Source organism: Vulpes vulpes, chromosome 7 (assembly GCF_048418805.1).
Source record: "Vulpes vulpes isolate BD-2025 chromosome 7, VulVul3, whole genome shotgun sequence".
Lineage (NCBI taxonomy): Eukaryota > Metazoa > Chordata > Mammalia > Carnivora > Canidae > Vulpes > Vulpes vulpes.
The window spans coordinates 19351073-19368831 of NC_132786.1; the positions used below are offsets into that span (position 1 = coordinate 19351073).

A 17759-nucleotide genomic window follows, 5' to 3' on the forward strand; every position below is an offset into this window, starting at 1 on the left:
TTCAGTCCAATGGCACAACGTCTATGCGGGACTTGAGAGCCAACTTTTTAAACTCTCCCCGCCTCCACCCTCTAAAGCATCTCCTCTAGGAATCTGCCGCACAGAGACATGGTTGTAGGGCAGAGGGCAGGGGGCCAGGGTCCAAGCACAGTCCCTCAGGGCCGGGGAGGGAGTGCCTGAAGTCAGGTGGGTGGGTGCCAGGCTGGGTGAGAGGTGGATGTCCCCCACTCCACCCCCCACCCCAGTCTTCAAGGGGAGGTGGGCAGGGGTCCCTCTGGCCACCCGGACATGGAAAGTTGAATAGTGAGGGCTTAGGTGGGGAAAACTGTACAGGGAACAATTGGGGAAATTGGCTTTTCTGGTCTTCTGACAGTATTTGCTAGTTTTGGTCCCATTTTCCCGTTTGCCCCTTTTTGCGTTGTGTCATTTCATGAAGATCAAATGGGACGTGGAAAGGGCAATGGCAAACCGTTCAGCAAGGACACGAAAAGAAACAGTCACACGCCAAAGGCACCGTCATTTCCTGGGCCTCCTCTAAGCACTCGTTTCCCAGAAGCTTGACTCACAGAGCCCAACCCAAACTCTTACCATCACCCAGTGGTGGAGGGTCCCCATGTGTTAGATGCGGCTCCCCTGTGCAGCATGCTTGCCCACAGCTCAGGTGTCACTCACGCGAGCCCACACCTTGCACTTGAGCTGGAAGGCAGAGGAAGGGCAGAAACACTTGTGCCCACTAAAGTGGTCTCTTGTTTGCTCACTAGAGAGTCAGAACGGCTCATTGTTGCACCTGTTGTGCCCAAGGCCCTAGCATGGGTGTGAGATTGAGGGCAAAATGCACCTGCTTCACCCTCGCCAGGCCAGCGTGGGGGTTCAGGGCAATCTCTCTTTGTCCCTCCCTGGCCCCTCTAAACCCTCCAAGTGCCAATGGCCCAACATCCCAGCTCTGTCCTGTGAGGTGACCATGGCATTCTGTGACAGGGAAGGCCAGAGATGGAAGAGGTGAAGTACGAAATGAAAATGTGTTGCTGCACGTCTAGACAAGTGACAAACGCTATCGTTCTTATCATTCGAGACGTTTCTGGGAAATAGGCTGACATCGAGTATATACCACAGACTTCCTGGAGATGCACAAGAACAAGAACCCCATCATCTCATTGAAGTAGAACACGGAGACAAAGCTTGGCAATTCCCTCAGCAAAAACTAGGCAAAAACAAGTAGTCTCACAAACAAAGCTTAACTTGGCTTATTTTCCAAGATGCTGGACATGGGTCATTTCTTGCTTCTGCCTCTGGGAATCACAAGGAAAATTTAAGCTGTTCCCAATTCCCTATTATTTAAGAAGGGGCTGTGCACACCCTTTCTCCATTTTTCCCCCTAATTATATTTATTTGATTTTTAAATTCTATGTTATTATTATTTTAAAATTTTTATTTAAATTCAATTAATTAACATACAATGTATTATTGGGTTCAGAAGTAGAGGTCAGTGATTCATCAGCCTTATATAACACCCAGTGGTCTTACATCACCCGGTTACCCCATCCCACCACCCCCTTCCTGGACCCCTCAGTTTGTTTCCTATGATTAAGAGTCTCTTATGATTTGTCTCCCTCTCTGATTTCATCTTGTTTTATTTTTCCTATTCCCCTCTGATCCTCTGCTTTGTTTCTTAAATTCCATATATGAGTGAGATCATACGATAATTGTCTTTCTCTGATTGACTTATTTCACAGCATAATATTCTCTAGTTCCATCCATGTCATTGCAAATGGCAAGATTTCATTTTTTTAATGGCTGAGTAGTCGTCCATTGTATATATATATAGACCACATCTCCTTTATCCATTCATCTGTCGATGGACATCCAGGCTCTTTCCATAGTTTGGCTATTGTGGACATTGCTGCTCATAGGGTAGATCTATTTTTAGCTTTTTGAGGATCCTCCGTACTGTTTTCCAGAGCAGCTGCACCAGCTTGCATTCCCACCAATGGTGTACGAGAGGTCCCCTTTCTCTGCATCTGTTTTTTTTTTTTTTTAAGATTTTATTTACTTATTCATTAGAGACACACAGAGAGAGAGAGAGGCAGAGACACAGGCAGAGGGAGAAGCAGGCTCCATGCAGGGAGCCCGACATGGGACTCAATCCCGGGTCTCCAGGATCACGCCCTGAGCTGAAGGCAGCGCTGAACCGCTGAGCCACCGGGGCTGCCCTGTCTGCATCTGTTGTTTCCTGACTTTAATTTTAGCCATTCTGACAGGTGTGGATGGTATCGTCTTGTGATTTTGATTTGCACGTCTCTGATGCTGAGTGATGTCAAGCATTTTTCATGTGTTTCTTGGCCATTGGTATGTCTTCTTTGGAGAAATGTCTATTCGTGTCTTCTGCGCCTTTCTTGATTGGATTCCTTGTTCTTTGGGTATTGAGTTTGATAAGTTCTTTATAGATTTTAGATACTAGCCCCTTATCTGATTGGTCATTTGCAAATATCCTCTCCCATTCTGTTGGTTGTCTTTTGGTTTTGTTGACTGTTTCCTTTGCTGTGCAAAAGCTTTCCATCTTGGTGAAGTCCCAATAGTTCATTATTGCCTTTGTTTCCCTTGCCTTTGAAGACGTGTCCTACAAGAGTTTCTGTGGCTGAGGTCACAGAGGTTTCTGCCTGTCTTCTTCTCTAGGTTTATGATGGATTCCTGTCTCACATCTAGGTCTTTCATCCATTCTGAGTCTATTTTTGTGTATGGTATGAGGAAATGGTCCAGTTTCATTCTTCTATATATGGCTGTCCAATTTTCCCAACACCATTTGTTGAAGAGACTGTCTTCTTTCTATTGGATATTCTTTCCTGCTTTGTTGAAGGTTAGTTGTTTGAGGGTTCTGTATTTCTGGGTTCTGTATTCTGTTCCATTGATCTATGTGTCTGATTTTGTGTCAGTACCAAACTGTCTTGATGATTACAGCTTTGTAATAGAGCTTGAAGTCTGGAATTGTGATGCCACCAGATCTGGTTTTCTTTTTCAAAATTCCTTTGGCTATTCGGGATCTTTTCTGGTTCCATACAAGTTTTAGGATTATTTTTCCAACTCTGAAATAAATTGATGGTATTTTGATAGGGATTGCATAGGATGTATATAGATTGCTCTAGGTAGCATAGACATTTAAGAGAATTTGTTCTTCCAATCCATGAGCATGGAACATGTTTCCATTTCTTTGGGTCTTCCTCAATTTCTCTCGTGAGTGTTCTATAGTTTTCTGAGTACAGATCTTTTGCCTCTTTGGTTAGTTTATTCCTATCTTATGATTTGGGGTACAATTGTAAATGCACACCTGCCTCCTTGACTACTTTGTGCCAAGAGGTGGATAAAGCTGACTTAATTTACCCTTAAATGTCTCCAACTCAACACTTCTCTCGTGAACCTAGAAGTCAAAACCCCAGGACCTGTGGGCTTTTACTGGTGTTGCTCTGACAGGGCTCTTAATTCCAAGCCTCCCAGTTTTGTCATTGTCCCTCCTCTGATCTGGTCACTACCTATGGCCTCCCATTAGGGATCACTAGTCCTCTGAGCCAGCCCTGCCATTACATCCACATGCCACTGGGTTCTCTGCAAATCCACTCAGCCCTGGTAGGGGTTGAAGGGCTGGGGCTTGCACTACCAGCGGAACGGGGCTCTCATGCCCACTGGATAAGGCCAGAAGTAGCGGGCAACTCTAATGCTATAGTAGGAAAAGGCCTTTGATCACCTGTCACAACCCTCGTTTTAAACATAAAATGCTTGAAGTGAGCCTCAGAGGCTCTGAGTCTTGTCCACAGCCATAACACACACACAGCCTAATGCCTACAACCTGCACCTCCTCACCCACAAACCCATGTTCTTTCCACTCTGCTTGTGGCACAAATGCTAGAAAACCAGCGCACCAGTGCTGAGGAAGAGTCCTAACATCACTACATGATCACAATCAGAGCCTTGAGCCTCTCAGAGAAGGGAGGCCCTGATGTATTGACAGGAAGGGGCAGAGCTAATTTTAGAGGAAGGCTAGAAAAAAATGTCTCATTGCGTCCATGCAGTAGAACACAGATTTGGGAGTTTGTACACTCCCCTTGGTTAACATCTGTACGATTCTCTTTTTGGAAATTCAAATTCTTGTCATTGTGTGAGAATGTCTCATGGCCAGTGGGCCACACTTCAAGGAAAAGGGGACCCAGCAACCACCTCTGACTGCTCTAGCAGAACGGTCTGCCTGCATCCTGAAACTTCCTCTATCTCTTGTAAAAGAAATCATTGCTTAGTCTCCAGATTAAAATAATCTCTGAAGCAAATTCTCCATGAAAATGCTCTACACTACTCGGAACGGATAAAACCTAAAAGTAAAGGATGGGAATGGGTGGGAGTGTGTGTGTGTATGTGTGAGTGTGTGCATGTGTGTGTGTGTGGTACGTATTTTGGTTGTGGCAGTATCTGAGGAGCACCTTGGGCAGAGTCTAGAGTAGCCTTTTCCAGAAGAGCCTGTGCCTCTGTCTGCTGTTTGTGAGCATCAGGACCTGTCAGTTCTAGAATCTGTCAGGACTGCAAGCTAGGATTGAGGGGAACAGTGTTCTAGCAAGGTGGGATACTTCAGATTCCTTGATGTAGGGAGCTACGGCACTGGGACCAGCACTGCTAAAAGGACATTGTGCAAGGAAGAGAGAAATGCAGGACAGAGAGGCACCAACAAGAGTGGGTGATTCAGGGTTTGGGGGATAAGATAGATGAGAGAAGGGAGAGAGAAGAGGAAGTTTACTTAGCTAGAAGGAACTTCTCTCTTGTCCTGATTTCACTTCTTTAATTTAATCTGCGTTTACAGTGTCGAGATTAAGCAATTCAGATTTGCCATGTGTCTGTTGCTCAAGAGACCATCATCACTGTAGATCAATGACCACAGATCATTGTAGGCTGTGCTTTGGCCACAGGTGTTCGCTGATGAACTCTGGGCAACTAAAAATGTTGGTGGAGGTGGGGGAGGGTAGCATACCAGGGCAAAGAAGGAGAGGGCAAATTAGAAGGAGACCGAATAGATCAATGTCTACCATTTCAATGGATAATCTTCAGACCCAAGATCTGGTATCAGGTTAGGTCCGCAGAGCTCATCTTTTATAAGATGTTGCCCATTTGAGAGCTACCCAAACAAACCTTCTGGTTGGTATCTCAGAATTTGAATCTTCAACTCTGCTTGAATGACTTTGACCTTCTCAGTCTCTCCCTGTGTGTTGTTTTGGTTGCCTACCTGCTATTCCTGGGAAAACCTTACCTCCTGAGGGAAAGACAATAGCTCTAGGGTGGTGGGCTGCAGGCATGTGTTTGCACAGAGGAGTTTCAGTGCCTTCTGATCATACCAGGTTCTCTGCTCCCTCGGAGGACAGTTTGCCTCAGGAGCATCTTTGGGCCTTGTGGTTTTCTTTCACTGAACCAGAAAATTTGTTTTTCAGTCTTGACAAAAACACCCTGAGACCAGGTTCTTTGCAAGGTACAGTTGAACTCAGAGAGAATATGTAACATGAAAGGATTTCATGCAGAAATGGTTGGTGAGGAAATGAAGGAGGGAGGGCCCAGAGCACAGGGGAAGGTGTCAGGAGACAGACTGCTCACCCTCACCTCCGAGGTCATGGCCACGGCTACTCTCTTGCTCGTTTTGACCTCAACTGTTCTGTTTCTGTGCACTGAGACGGATGCGGGTAGCAGGGCAGAGGAAGTGAAGCAAAACCTCAGTAAGGCTACCAAATGCAGATCATGTAAAGCACAAGGAGGGACAGGCCTTTCTAAGCCATTCTTCACACAGCCCATAAACACATATATCTGACTGCGGCATGACCCCGAGGCAATCCTGCCTCTACTTCCCACTTTATGTAAGAGAACACTCAGGATCCACACTTGATGACAAGTTCCCATACAAAGGTCTCTCTCCAACTCCACCCACTGCCTCTGGGTTCTAGACATCCTGGCTTTCTTTGGAATACCCAACACAGAGCCTCAAAACACTTGCCTCAAAATAACACTTCAATCCCTCCAGCTTCTACTTTCTATGCACTCTTCAACTTCAGCTTATATGATGTTATTTCTAAGAAGTCTTTCCCAATTATCTTTCTCCCGTCAGTTTAGCTTATCACCCTGTACACCTACATTCTCCTTGAGAATACTTACCATGCTGAAGTTTCTGTTCAATGTCAGGCTTGCCTAGGAAAGAAGGTCATGATGGGGAAGGGTGGTAATGATTAAAAAAAAAAAAAAATCTTGTTTTCTTAAAATATGGAACTAGAATTCCTCTGGAGTGGAAGAATCCGTTCAGAACAACATGGTTGTTATGTTTGAAAGGAAGAGGGGAGCCCGAAAGCTGATACAGCTGGAACCTGGGCAATGGGGCAATCAGAGAGAGAGGAGCTACTCTGTCTTAGAGATGGATGAGTTGGCTATGCAGCAATGCAAAATCCTAATGTTGCAATTAATGTATAAAATCCAGCAATACCTTAACTGGTAGGCAAAAAAGGGATCAATATCAGGAAATGCTTTTGTATAATTGAATGTATTATAAAGCTATGGAGCCACATAATCTGATAATCCCCTTAGCTACTGAAAGGTAAGTTTTTAAAATTCAACATCTCATAAACAACTACATTTTTAGCATGGTAAAAATTTCCATCTGAACCTCAAAGCATCTTGTTCAATGAGAAACCCTGAAATACACTCATAAAAGTTAGGAACAGGATAAGGAAGCCTTTTGTCGTTGTGATTATTTGACATTCTTCTAGATACTAGCCATGATAAAAGTGAACAAAATTGGGGGCCTGGATGGCTCAGTCGGTTAGGCATCTGCCTTTGGCTCAGGTCATAATCCTAGGATCCCAGGACCAAGTCCTGCATCAGGCTCCATGTTCCACGGGAAGTCTGCTTCTCACTCTCCTGCTGCACCCCCCCCCCCCCCCCGCTTCGTGCTCTCTCTCTCTCAAAAAATAAATAAAATCTTTTTTTTAAGTGAACAAAATTGAAAGTTTAAAGGAAAAAAAGCCAAGAAGAGGAAAAATGATCATTTGGTGCCCCATAAAGAACTTCCACAAATCAATATCAAAATGATTAACAACACAACTTAAACACAGGCAATACATATATAAGTCAGATGTCAATAAAGAAAAAGATAGTTCCTATACATATGAAAAATACTCAGCCACATTCATATTGAGTAATGCATATGAAAAATGAAGATACCATTTTTCACTGATTGATTGGCAGATAAAATCATAAGCAAAGCTATGGGGAAACTAATAAATGCTGATTTATGTAACTTGACTAACATTTTATTGTGGGCAATCTAGTAACATTGATCAAAATTACAAATACGTGTACTAATTACCTGGCAATGCTACTTCCAGGAATCTATTCAGGTGATCCAACTTTCTCTTGCTGTGCAACAAGCCACTCCAAAACTTAGTGGCATACAACAGCAATTTTATTATGCTCATGATTTCAAGTGCTAGGAATTCAGGCAGAGATGGATGGTAGGACTTGTCTCTCCTCCATGCAAACTGGGGCTTCAGGTGGGGAGGCTGAAATGGCTGCAGGTAGCTGGGGCCCAGCTAGATGAGAGCCACACGGCTCTGGGTTCCTGATTATCAACCATGCTCCTAGATTGTTCTCCACGTTGTGCCTGCTGGGGCTGGAACATCCAAGATGGCTTCTCTACTCCTTCACCAAGGGGACAGCCCTCTTTTCCAGATTGTTCTGATTCCCTAGTTCCTCACAGTGAGGGAAAGTCAGAAATTTAAGGGGATTATTGGTCAGCTTTCATCCCTGAGAGAGTAGGAAGGTTGAAGAGCAATCATGGTTGCTGTTCAGAGGGGTAGGGATGGTATGGGGATGACCTGGTGAAGGAGAGAGCAGAGTGACTCACCCCTGAGGCTCTTCCGTGTCCCATTCCAAGGAACTGGGAACGATCCTCACGCCATGGTACCTGATGCTACAGAAGGGGATGATTGTGATTAATCCTCTGAGGTCATAAACAAAGCAATGGAATAAAGTTCAAAATTGACATCTCGGGGATCCCTGGGTGGCTCAGCGATTTGGCGCCTGCCTTTGTCCCAGGACATGATCCTGGAGTCCCAGGATCGAGTCCCACATCGGGCTCCCTGCACGGAGCCTGCTTCTCCCTCTGCCGGTGTCTCTGCCTCTCTCTCTCTATCTGTGTCTCTCATGACTAAATAAATAAAATCTTTTAAAAAATGGATATCTCTTGGCATTCCCTCATTTGCCAGTATACACTCCTTGGTAACGTGACATTGCTGGTAATCGCATCATTTAGTGGAATGCTTCTGTTGATATCTTTGGTATGATTTGAAATTTATTTAAACTTTCTTTTAGAGATTTATTTTTTTTAATTTATTTTTTTAAAAATTTTTATTTATTTATGATAGTCACACACACACAGAGAGAGAGAGAGAGAGAGAGGCAGAGACACAGGCAGAGGGAGAAGCAGGCTCCATACACTGGGAGCCCGATGTGGGATTCGATCCCGGGTCTCCAGGATCACACCCTGGGCCAAAGGCAGGCGCCAAACCACTGCGCCACCCAGGGATCCCTCTTTTAGAGATTTATTTATTCATTCATGAGAGACACAGAGAGAAAGAGGCAGAGACATAGGCAGAGGGAGAAGCAGGCTCCCTGCAGGGAGCCTGACATGGGACTCGATCCCAGATCCCAGGATCACAACCTGAGCAGAAGACAGATGCTAAACCACTGAGCCATCCAGGTGTCCCTAAACATTTTTAATTTAAAAGTTTAGTCATTAATTTTTATGATTATACTATGAGATTGGCCCTTTTTACAGCAATGGGCATCAATTCAAACCAAGTCCTTGGCAGCAAGTCCTGTGCTTTATTAAACTAAAAGTTTAATACTTTTCAATGGACAAGTCACTAAATCTAACCTATTTAAAAAGACTTAATTTGGTTTTTTTGCTTGTTTGTCAAAGTTTATTTGTTCTGTTGTGTCTTTCCTTGGTATCACCTCCATGAAACTTTGGAAGTGAGCAAAAAACCTCAGGAGTGGATTGTTCTACACACCCACCCCCTCCCTTTGCTAGTTCATCTCACACACTCTGACTGCACTTCGTATGTGTGTGGTGAGGATGCTTCAGATCTTCTGTCTCGACAACTTTCAAGCATACAATCTAGAATTACAACTATAGTCACTATGCTGTACATTAGATCCCCAGAACTTAGTCATCTTATAATTTAAGGCTTTTACCTTTTAACCAGCATGTCCCCATGTCCCCAAATCCCCAGCCCCTGCTAATCACCATTATACTCCCTATTTCTATGAGTTCCACTTCTTTTTAGATTCCACATATAAGTGAGATTAAATTATACAGTATTCGTCTTTCTCTGATTTATTTTACTTAGCTTAATACCCTAAGGTTTATCCATGTGGTTGCAAATGGCTGGATTTCCTTCTTTCTCATGTCTAAATAATACTCCATTGTATACATCTATCACATCTTCTTTATCTATTCATCTGTTGACAAACATAGATTGTTTCCATAACTTGGTTATTGTCAATAATGCTGCAATGAACATGGGAGTGCAGGTATCTCCTCAAGATACTAATTTTGTTTTCTTTGGATATATACCAAGGAAAGGGATTGCTGGATCCTATAGGAGTTCTATTTTTAATTTTTTGAGGAACTTCCATCTTTCATAATGGCCACACCAGTTTGCTTCCCTACCAGCCGTGTACAAGGGTTTCCTTTTTTTCCACATCCTCACAACACTTGTTATGGCTTGTCTTTTTGGCCATAGTCATTCTGATAGGTGTCAGGACAGCTCGTTGACATTGATTTACATTTCCCTAATAATTAGTGATGCTGAGCACCTTTTTATGTACCTGTTGGCTATTTGTATGTCTTTTTTGGAAAAAATATCTATTCCGGTCCTTTGTCCCATTTTTAAATTGGGTTATTTGTCAGGATACTTACATCAGCCAAGAGCTTTCTTTTATTAAAGCCCAAAATATTTTTTTTTTGTATTCAGAAAAGCAATGTCTTAAGTCTTTACCATTTAAAAAATTGTATATATAGGTGATGTACTGAATTTTATCTATGATTTAGAAAATTGATATGCTTTGGATTTGATGCATATTGCATTATATTTGTTTTACACATAAAAGACTAGGAAATAGGTCCCTGTTAGGGTTCTGATACAGAATGTTTTATTTTTAGGAATAGATTATGGTGATGAAGCCAAAGTTGCCCATGTTGTCTTGTTCTTTAAGTATGTTTAAGGAACTGCCAGTGAAGGACCTGGAGGACAATGTAAACTCCCTATTATTCTCTCTCCCCCTTACCTTGATGACTGTCACACAAATAAGGAGAAAGAGCATTTGAACGATTTCGATTTTAACTCGATGTGTTTTACTTCCTGAATATGGACACTCCCGATTATTACTGTAGACACTCTGAGATCATTGCTCCCCGGAGGTGAGGTCCCTGAAATCACAGGGCTGGGTAGGAAAGACAAGCAGAGGAGCCACGGAAGCCATGAGTGAGTTATTTCAAAATCCTTTCAGGGTTAATGACTGTTAACTCCCAGTCTGACCCAAGAAATGGGCTTCTCACAGGTTCCCCTTTCCACACCCTTTCCCCTCTGCCCAGCGCCCCATTAGAGGGCCCCCCTAACCCCCAGAACTATGCTCTTGTTCTCCCCCAATGATACTTGCCTTTAGAACAGTCACTGCCACCAGTGAATAAGAGGCTTAACTCCTGGGAAGGCTTTACATTTAGACAAACTTGTGAACCTGAGGACACAGTCTGGGGCAGGAAGGGATCAAATCTATCAGCTGCCGGGACCTGCCTGCCTTTCTTTCCTGTCCAGCTGAAGTCATTCGAACACTGTTTTTTTCATTCCTGGCAAGAAAATGTGGTCTACACGATAGCCAGTAACTACTGATTAAATTGTCCCCTGTTAATACAGGCATACGGTAGGGCTTTGTCCCAGCGAGGAAGCTCTGCAGATACGGAGGAGAGGAGCGGAAGAAGAAAGCCGGGGCTTTTGCTTTCTTTTCTCTTTCTCTTTCTCTGAGCTGACAATTCACAGGTTTGAACTGGGAATCATCTGTTTCTTTTGACAGTAACTCAGGTAAGCCCACATTCATGAAAAGTTCCAGTGTTGATTTCGAGTTCCCAGGCTATGCTTGAAGAAAAGTTGTTGTGTGTTGTTTTTTTTTTTAAGAGCAAAACTTCCCTATTTAAAAAAAAATATTTTATCTATTTATTTATTTGACAGAGAGAGAGAGAGAGAGAGAGACAGAGAGAGAGAGAAAGCCCAAGTAGGGGGAGCGGCAGAGGGAGAGGGAGAGGGAGAAGCAGGGTCCCCTCTGAGCAGGGAGTCCTGCTCTATCCCAGGATCCCGGGGATCATGACCTGAGCCCAAGGCAGCTGCTTAACCGACTGAGCCACTCAGGATAAAAGTTTCCTATTTTAAGGGAAACAATTTAGAGTGGCTGCCCTTGGCTGAAGTACAGCCAGCTTGCAGGAACTCTAAACTTTGTATAGTTGAGTTTATGTGTTACTGGCAAACAGAGCTCCCTTAGCATGAAGCCAATAAAGAGTGCTAACTGGGAAGAATTTGGGAATTCACATGTGCTCGTAAGTCTTCTGTGCCTTTGGTATACGCTGCCAGACCTAAGCAAAGAGGAAAACCATCTGATGAAAATGAACCAATGCTTCTCACTGCACAGGAAAAGGGAATGGGTCCCAGGGCTTCTTCAAGCTGGCTGTTGAGTAAATTGGTGGATTGAATGAAATGTATTTCAGGCTTCAAGGATAGTGTACTCAATTCAGCGAGGAGGCTCTCTGGAGCAAGAATTCCAAATGAGGGGGGAAGTTTGGGGAGAGGGGAGAGGATGGAAAGGGAGGAAGGTGAGGAAAGGAGGAGAGAAGGGAAGAGAAGATTGAACCTATAAAGGAAGAGGAGAGAAGGAATGGGTGAGGCCAAGGAGAACAAGAAAGAGGCTGGGAGGCCACAGGAGGAGGAAGGGGTGGGCAAGGAACCAGGTGGGGCTTACAAACAAAACCTACTTCTTCCAACTCATTAACTCACTGGGTGACTCTGGGCAAGTGACTATGTCCCCCATCAACTATGTGTAAACAAACTGAGGCAGGGCTGTGACAGTGCTCTAGGAATACAAGGGTCTTTCATGATTCAGAACTAAAAAAATTGTACATATATATTCCTTGAAATTACAGAGCTGGATAGGAAAGAAAGCAGGGGGGCCATGGAAGCCATGAGTGAGTTATTTCAAAATCCTTTAAGGGTCCATTATTGTTAATTCCCAGTCTGGCTCAGGAATGTCTATATTACATACATAATCGGTCTCTGGTCTCTCTGTCTCTCAGGAACAGCAATGGACCAACACGAATGTGATCACTCCGGTAAGGACATGACTTCTTATGTGTGATTACATTATCATATTTTGTGCCTATTTCATATAAAAATTATGCTTCCTGGGGCACCTGGGTGGCTCAGTGGTTAAGCGTCTGCCTTCGGCTCAGCTCATGATCCCAGGACCCAGGGATAGAGTCCTGAATTTGGCTCCCGGCAGGGAGCCTGCTTCTCCCTCTGCCTGTGTCTCTGCCTGTGTCTCTCATGAATAAATAAATAAAATCTAAAAAAGGAAAAATCATGCTACCCTCTCTAAGCAAAATATAAGCTATCATGTTTCTTCATTAGAGAGAATAATTTTACTCTGCTTATTCCAGTATTTCCCCAGTCCAGCCATTTCATGGGTAGTCAAGAACACATCCCCACCCAGCGAGGTCAGAGGAGCCATCTGTGGTCTTGGAACAGTCAAATTGCTTGGCCCGCCTGGAGATGGAACCCACAGTCTTGGCTACACATCTCTGATATTCAGAAAATTTGTCTTAGATATCTAGAACTGAGTGATTCAGGCAAGCCTCACATGACAAGATATGTTTTTAAATCCATATCGTGCCCCAAGTATGTTTTTTTAGGATCCAACATGGCTGCATCCTGTAGTCTTAGAGAAACTGAGATTTTTTTTAAAAACATTTATTTATTTATGAAAGAGAGCTTATCTGTGCAAGCAAGCAGGAGGAGAGACCAGGGGATGGAAAGAATCCTTGAGCAGACTCCCCACTGAGCACAGAGCCCTACCTGGTGCTCGATTCCAGGACCCTGAGATCATGACCTGAGCCAAAATCAAGAGCCAGCTGCTCAACCTGGCTCAACTGAGCCACCCAAATGCCCCAAGAAATTGAGATGTTTTAAAAAATCACTGTTTATTTGTTTTGGTAATGGAGCTAGTTAGCTTCTATTTTATGAATACAATGTATTGGGAAACTATCTTTGCCCATAATGTGGGAATATCTCCTATTGTTAAAAATATTCCGTTGATATAACCAGTATAGTCATAACACAGGAAACTTGCTCTTACAGGACTGTATATAAAGAACCAAGGTGCCAGAGAATCAAAACTGAGAATCATTCTGGTGGGCAAAACAGGAACTGGCAAAAGTGCCACAGGGAACAGCATCCTCAGGAAGCAAGCATTTGAGTCACGGCTGGCTGCACAGCCCTTCACTAAGACTTGCAGTGAAAGCCAGGGAAGCTGGGGAGAGAGAGAGATGGTCATTATTGACACACCAGATATGTTTTCTGAGAAGGACAACTCTGATTCCCTGTACAAAGAGGTGCAGAGATGCTACGTACTCTCTGCACCAGGACCACACGTGTTGCTCCTGGTGACCCAGCTGGGCCGATTCACCACCCAGGACCAGCAGGTTGTGCAAAGGATGAAGGAGATCTTTGGAGAAGATGTCATGAGACACACAATTGTCCTCTTCACCCACAAGGAAGACCTCGAAGGAGAATCCTTGACAGATTACATCCATGACATGGATAACAAAGCCTTGTGCAAGCTGGTGGCAGCATGTGGGGGTCGAGTGTGTGCTTTTGACAACCATGCTACAGGGAGTGATCGGGATGACCAAGTGAAGGAGCTAATGGCCTTGATGGAAGACCTGGTATTGGAGAGAAGGGGTGAGCACTACACCAATGGGCTCTACGGCCTAGTAACAGAATGTGGATCTGTGTGGTCAAGGGAAAGGTTAAAGGCTTTCAGAAGAGATCTTATGAAGTACATGGAAAATCAGAGATGTTACTCCACCGCAGCCAAAGAAAATTATCTGAAACAAGCCCTAATCAGAACCCTAGTCTTTATTTTATGTTTTATTCATTTGTTTGTCAAATTGCTAATTCTGTTATTTTGTGTATTGTATAGAATGTGCATCTTGTTTTGCTGCTTTCTTTTTAGTGTATGCTGTTTCTTCTGTAGCCTACTATTAACGATAGCCAAAACATTAATGATAATTTTGAAAAAGATCACTAGACTGGAAGGCAAGACTCGTAGATTATAGTTACAGGTCAGCAATTGTTTATTCATGGCCAGATACTGGGTGAATCCAACTGCCTCCCCCATAAGACACAGTGCCTAACGTCATTAAATGTTTGTAATTCTGTTGTATTTAAATCTTAACATCACTCTATTAATGAACCAAATTCTTTTAAAAGATACTGTCTGTTTTGGAATACAGTATGAAAACCTTTTGAAGGCTATAAACACAAGATTCCTCTCATTTGCAAATCTCTAAAGCCAGTTTTATGTTCCTGGAAACTTGTTTTCTTCTTTATGATACTCCTGTTTCTACTGAATATAATAAAAATAACAATAAAATTTCTCCTCCATATAATAACCTAGCAATAATCTGTAAAGTTGCTGAGATTACATCTTTGATTCTGTCATAGTTTTATCCTCGGAAGATGGTGACTGAACACATGGCACATTTACTCTAAAATGGAGCGGATCCACGAGCAGCAACCACACACAGACACATTCACACATCAGTCGTCTGTTTTACATGCATCAAATTTGCTTAACATTGAAATGGGCTCAGCCAGATTTTATCTCTGGTCATGTTAGTATTAAAACACACATAGAAGGTGGCGCCTGAGTTTTGAACTGGTTTGTTGTGTGTGGGGTACGCGTCGTCTGCGTGGTCGCCTGGATGCAGCTCGCCGTGGCCATACCCTCCCTTGAGGAGCTTGACTCCTTCAAGTACAGCGAACTGCAGAACTTGGCCAAGAGTCTCGGCCTCCGGGCTAACCTGAGGGCAGACAAGTTGTTAAAAGCCTTGAAAGCCTACCTTAAAGACGAAGCAAAAAAAAGAAAATGAGAGTCAGAATGGAACTCAGACTTCTGCATCCTCCTGGGATGAGACTGAGATGCAGATGAGCAGCCAGGAACAAGCTAAGAGGGAGCCAGTTGGCCACATCATCAAAACAAGGAGAAGGTGCAAGAACCCTGACTCCCAGCAGGATCATTCAGAGATAAAAATAAGTGATCACACTGACTTCCAGGATCCAGAGAAGCAGGAAAACCAGGATCTCAGAACTGTTGGAGAAGTTCCTTCACCACTAGATGAGAACCAAGGAGAGGAGAATGCAGTCTCCACAGGAAAAAGAAGAATAAATGATTCAGGTAATGAAGATTCAAAGGTACCTGCAGAAAGAAAGAAGCCTCTCTTTTTTTTTTTTTTAATTTTTTTTTTAATTTTATTTATTTATGATAGTCATACAGAGAGAAAGAGAGAGGCAGAGACACAGGCAGAGGGAGAAGCAGGCTCCATGCGCCGGGAGCCTGATGTGGGATTCGATCCCGGGTCTCCAGGATCGCGCCCTGGGCCAAAGGCAGGCGCCAAACCGCTGCGCCACCCAGGGATCCCCGAAAGAAGCCTCTCTATGCAGATGGGTTTTCCAAACCTGGAAAAAGTAAAAGAAGTATAAGTGCTACTCCAAACTTTAAGAAGCTTCATGAGGCTCGTTTTAAGGAAATGGAGTCCATTGATCAATATATTGAAAGGAAAAAGAAACATTTTGAAGAACACAACTCATTTAATGAACTGAAGAAGCAACCGGTCACCAAAGAAGTGGTGGTGACTCCAGTTCCTCTCCGGGGAAGGCTCCCTGAGGCTCGAACTCCCTCCAGCCAGCGCCACTCCAGCTGGGCCCTACAGGCCAGAGCACCTTGTGTGGGAAGGGGTCTGCCAAGCGTTCCATTCTATCAGCAACTAAGATGAACATCAGGTTTTCAGCTGCTACCAAAGATAATGAACATAAGCGTTCACTGACCAAGACTCCAGCCAGAAAGTCTCCACATGTGACCGTATGTGGGAGTACCCCAAAAGGCCAGGCTGTGCTCGGGACATGCAAGTTAAAGACCGCAAAGGGGAATTCTGCTTCTGTTGTTACCCCATTCAAATTGACAACTGAGGCAGCACAGACTCCAGTCTCCAACAAGAAACCGGTGTTTGATCTCAAAGCAAGTCTGTCTCGTCCCCTCAACTATGAGCCACACAAAGGCAAACTGAAACCATGGGGTCAACCTAAAGAAAATAGTTCTCTCAAGCAACATGCCAACAGAGTTAGCTTCCACAAGAAAACTTATAAACCACCTCCTCTCCAGACTCAGGAAGAACAACGGAAGCAACATGAACAAAGACGAAAGGAGAAGAAAGCAAAGGTCTTGGGAGCTCGAAGAGGCCTCTTTATGGCTGAAGATTAATTTTTTAGCATCCTGTAAATATTACTTCATTCTGAACCCTTTCTTTAATGTAAATATTTTTCTGTCTTCTTCACTTGAGTTAAGACTTTCTTCTGCTGTTTGTTGTTCACTATCTATGTAGTGTTGGGGGTTCTTCACAGGCTGCATCTCTGAAAAGACCTTATTAACCTTAATGCTCAGATTCTTTGAAATGGTTTTTTCCTAAGTGTACAATTCAGTTTTCTGAGACTCATCCTATATATAACCTTGACTTAGATTTTTAATGTCTAGTTTCCTCTGCTGACAGAACTAGAATCCTCTTCTAGACAGAAGCATTGACCTGATGGTAGGTAATTCTACAAGCCTTAGTAGAACTTGACCAATAAAAAGCTGAGAAGGCCACCTCTTTCTCCTCTAGAGAACCACATAGTCTTACTGAAATGGGGAGCCATACACGTCGGTACTGGCATATTCTACCTGTGTGACGTGGTTTATTACCTATGCAGGTCTGTTCAGATCACCCGATGTAATCACCATCTATCACTCAATATATTCTTAAAAACTCCATAGCTCATTCTAGCCTTATTTAAAAATACCCAGGCCTATATTGAAACCTGAGGGTTGCTGCTTCAAGGGTCAGTATACTCTGTCAGTTAGATCTTACTTGTTTTATGGGAAAGACCAGAGTTGTTCAGCATCACAGCCATGTTTGTTGCCCCTAAGTGGAGCTTCTGGGCTTTGTACTGATGAAGATTTTCATAAATGTTTTCTCATGATGGTAGATTCTTTGCAAATAAATTGACATCCAGATTGAGTTGAGCAAAAATATAAAAATAAAAAAAAATAAAACACACATAGAAGCTTACACTTCAGACATGGTGATCGACAGGGTATTCTGCAGCATTGTCAGGGTCCTGGGATCGAGTCCTGGATCGGGCTCCCCACAGGGAGCCTGCTTCTCTCTCTGTCTATGTCTCTGCCTCTCTCTGTGTTTCTCATGAATAAATAAATAAAATCTTAAAAAAAGAAAAAAGAAAGAAAGAAAAGGAAGATCAGGAAAACTCCAAGGGTGAAGCAAACAATACGCATAAAAATAATGTGGAGCTAAAACGAGTTGAGAGCCATTA

The 17759-nt window shown here is 43.4% G+C and overlaps 2 protein-coding genes across 2 annotated transcripts; both read left to right on the forward strand.

Moving 5' to 3' along the window:
- Positions 1 to 11043: 11043 nt before the first annotated feature.
- On the forward strand, positions 11044 to 14778 carry GIMAP2 (GTPase, IMAP family member 2). The gene is made up of 3 exons (XM_025993901.2): positions 11044 to 11150; positions 12410 to 12445; positions 13470 to 14778. Exons 2-3 carry the CDS (start codon positions 12418 to 12420, stop codon positions 14447 to 14449), a joined length of 1008 nt encoding a protein of 335 aa, XP_025849686.2. The 5' UTR covers positions 11044 to 11150; positions 12410 to 12417; the 3' UTR covers positions 14450 to 14778.
- Positions 14779 to 14983: 205 nt separating this feature from the next.
- LOC112916291 (nucleolar and spindle-associated protein 1-like) lies at positions 14984 to 16653 on the forward strand. The gene is given in 4 exon segments (XM_072763124.1): positions 14984 to 15250; positions 15252 to 15607; positions 15808 to 16091; positions 16094 to 16653. Coding segments are annotated over 4 exon segments (1353 nt in total). The 5' UTR covers positions 14984 to 15097.
- The last annotated feature ends 1106 nt before the right edge of the window (positions 16654 to 17759 follow it).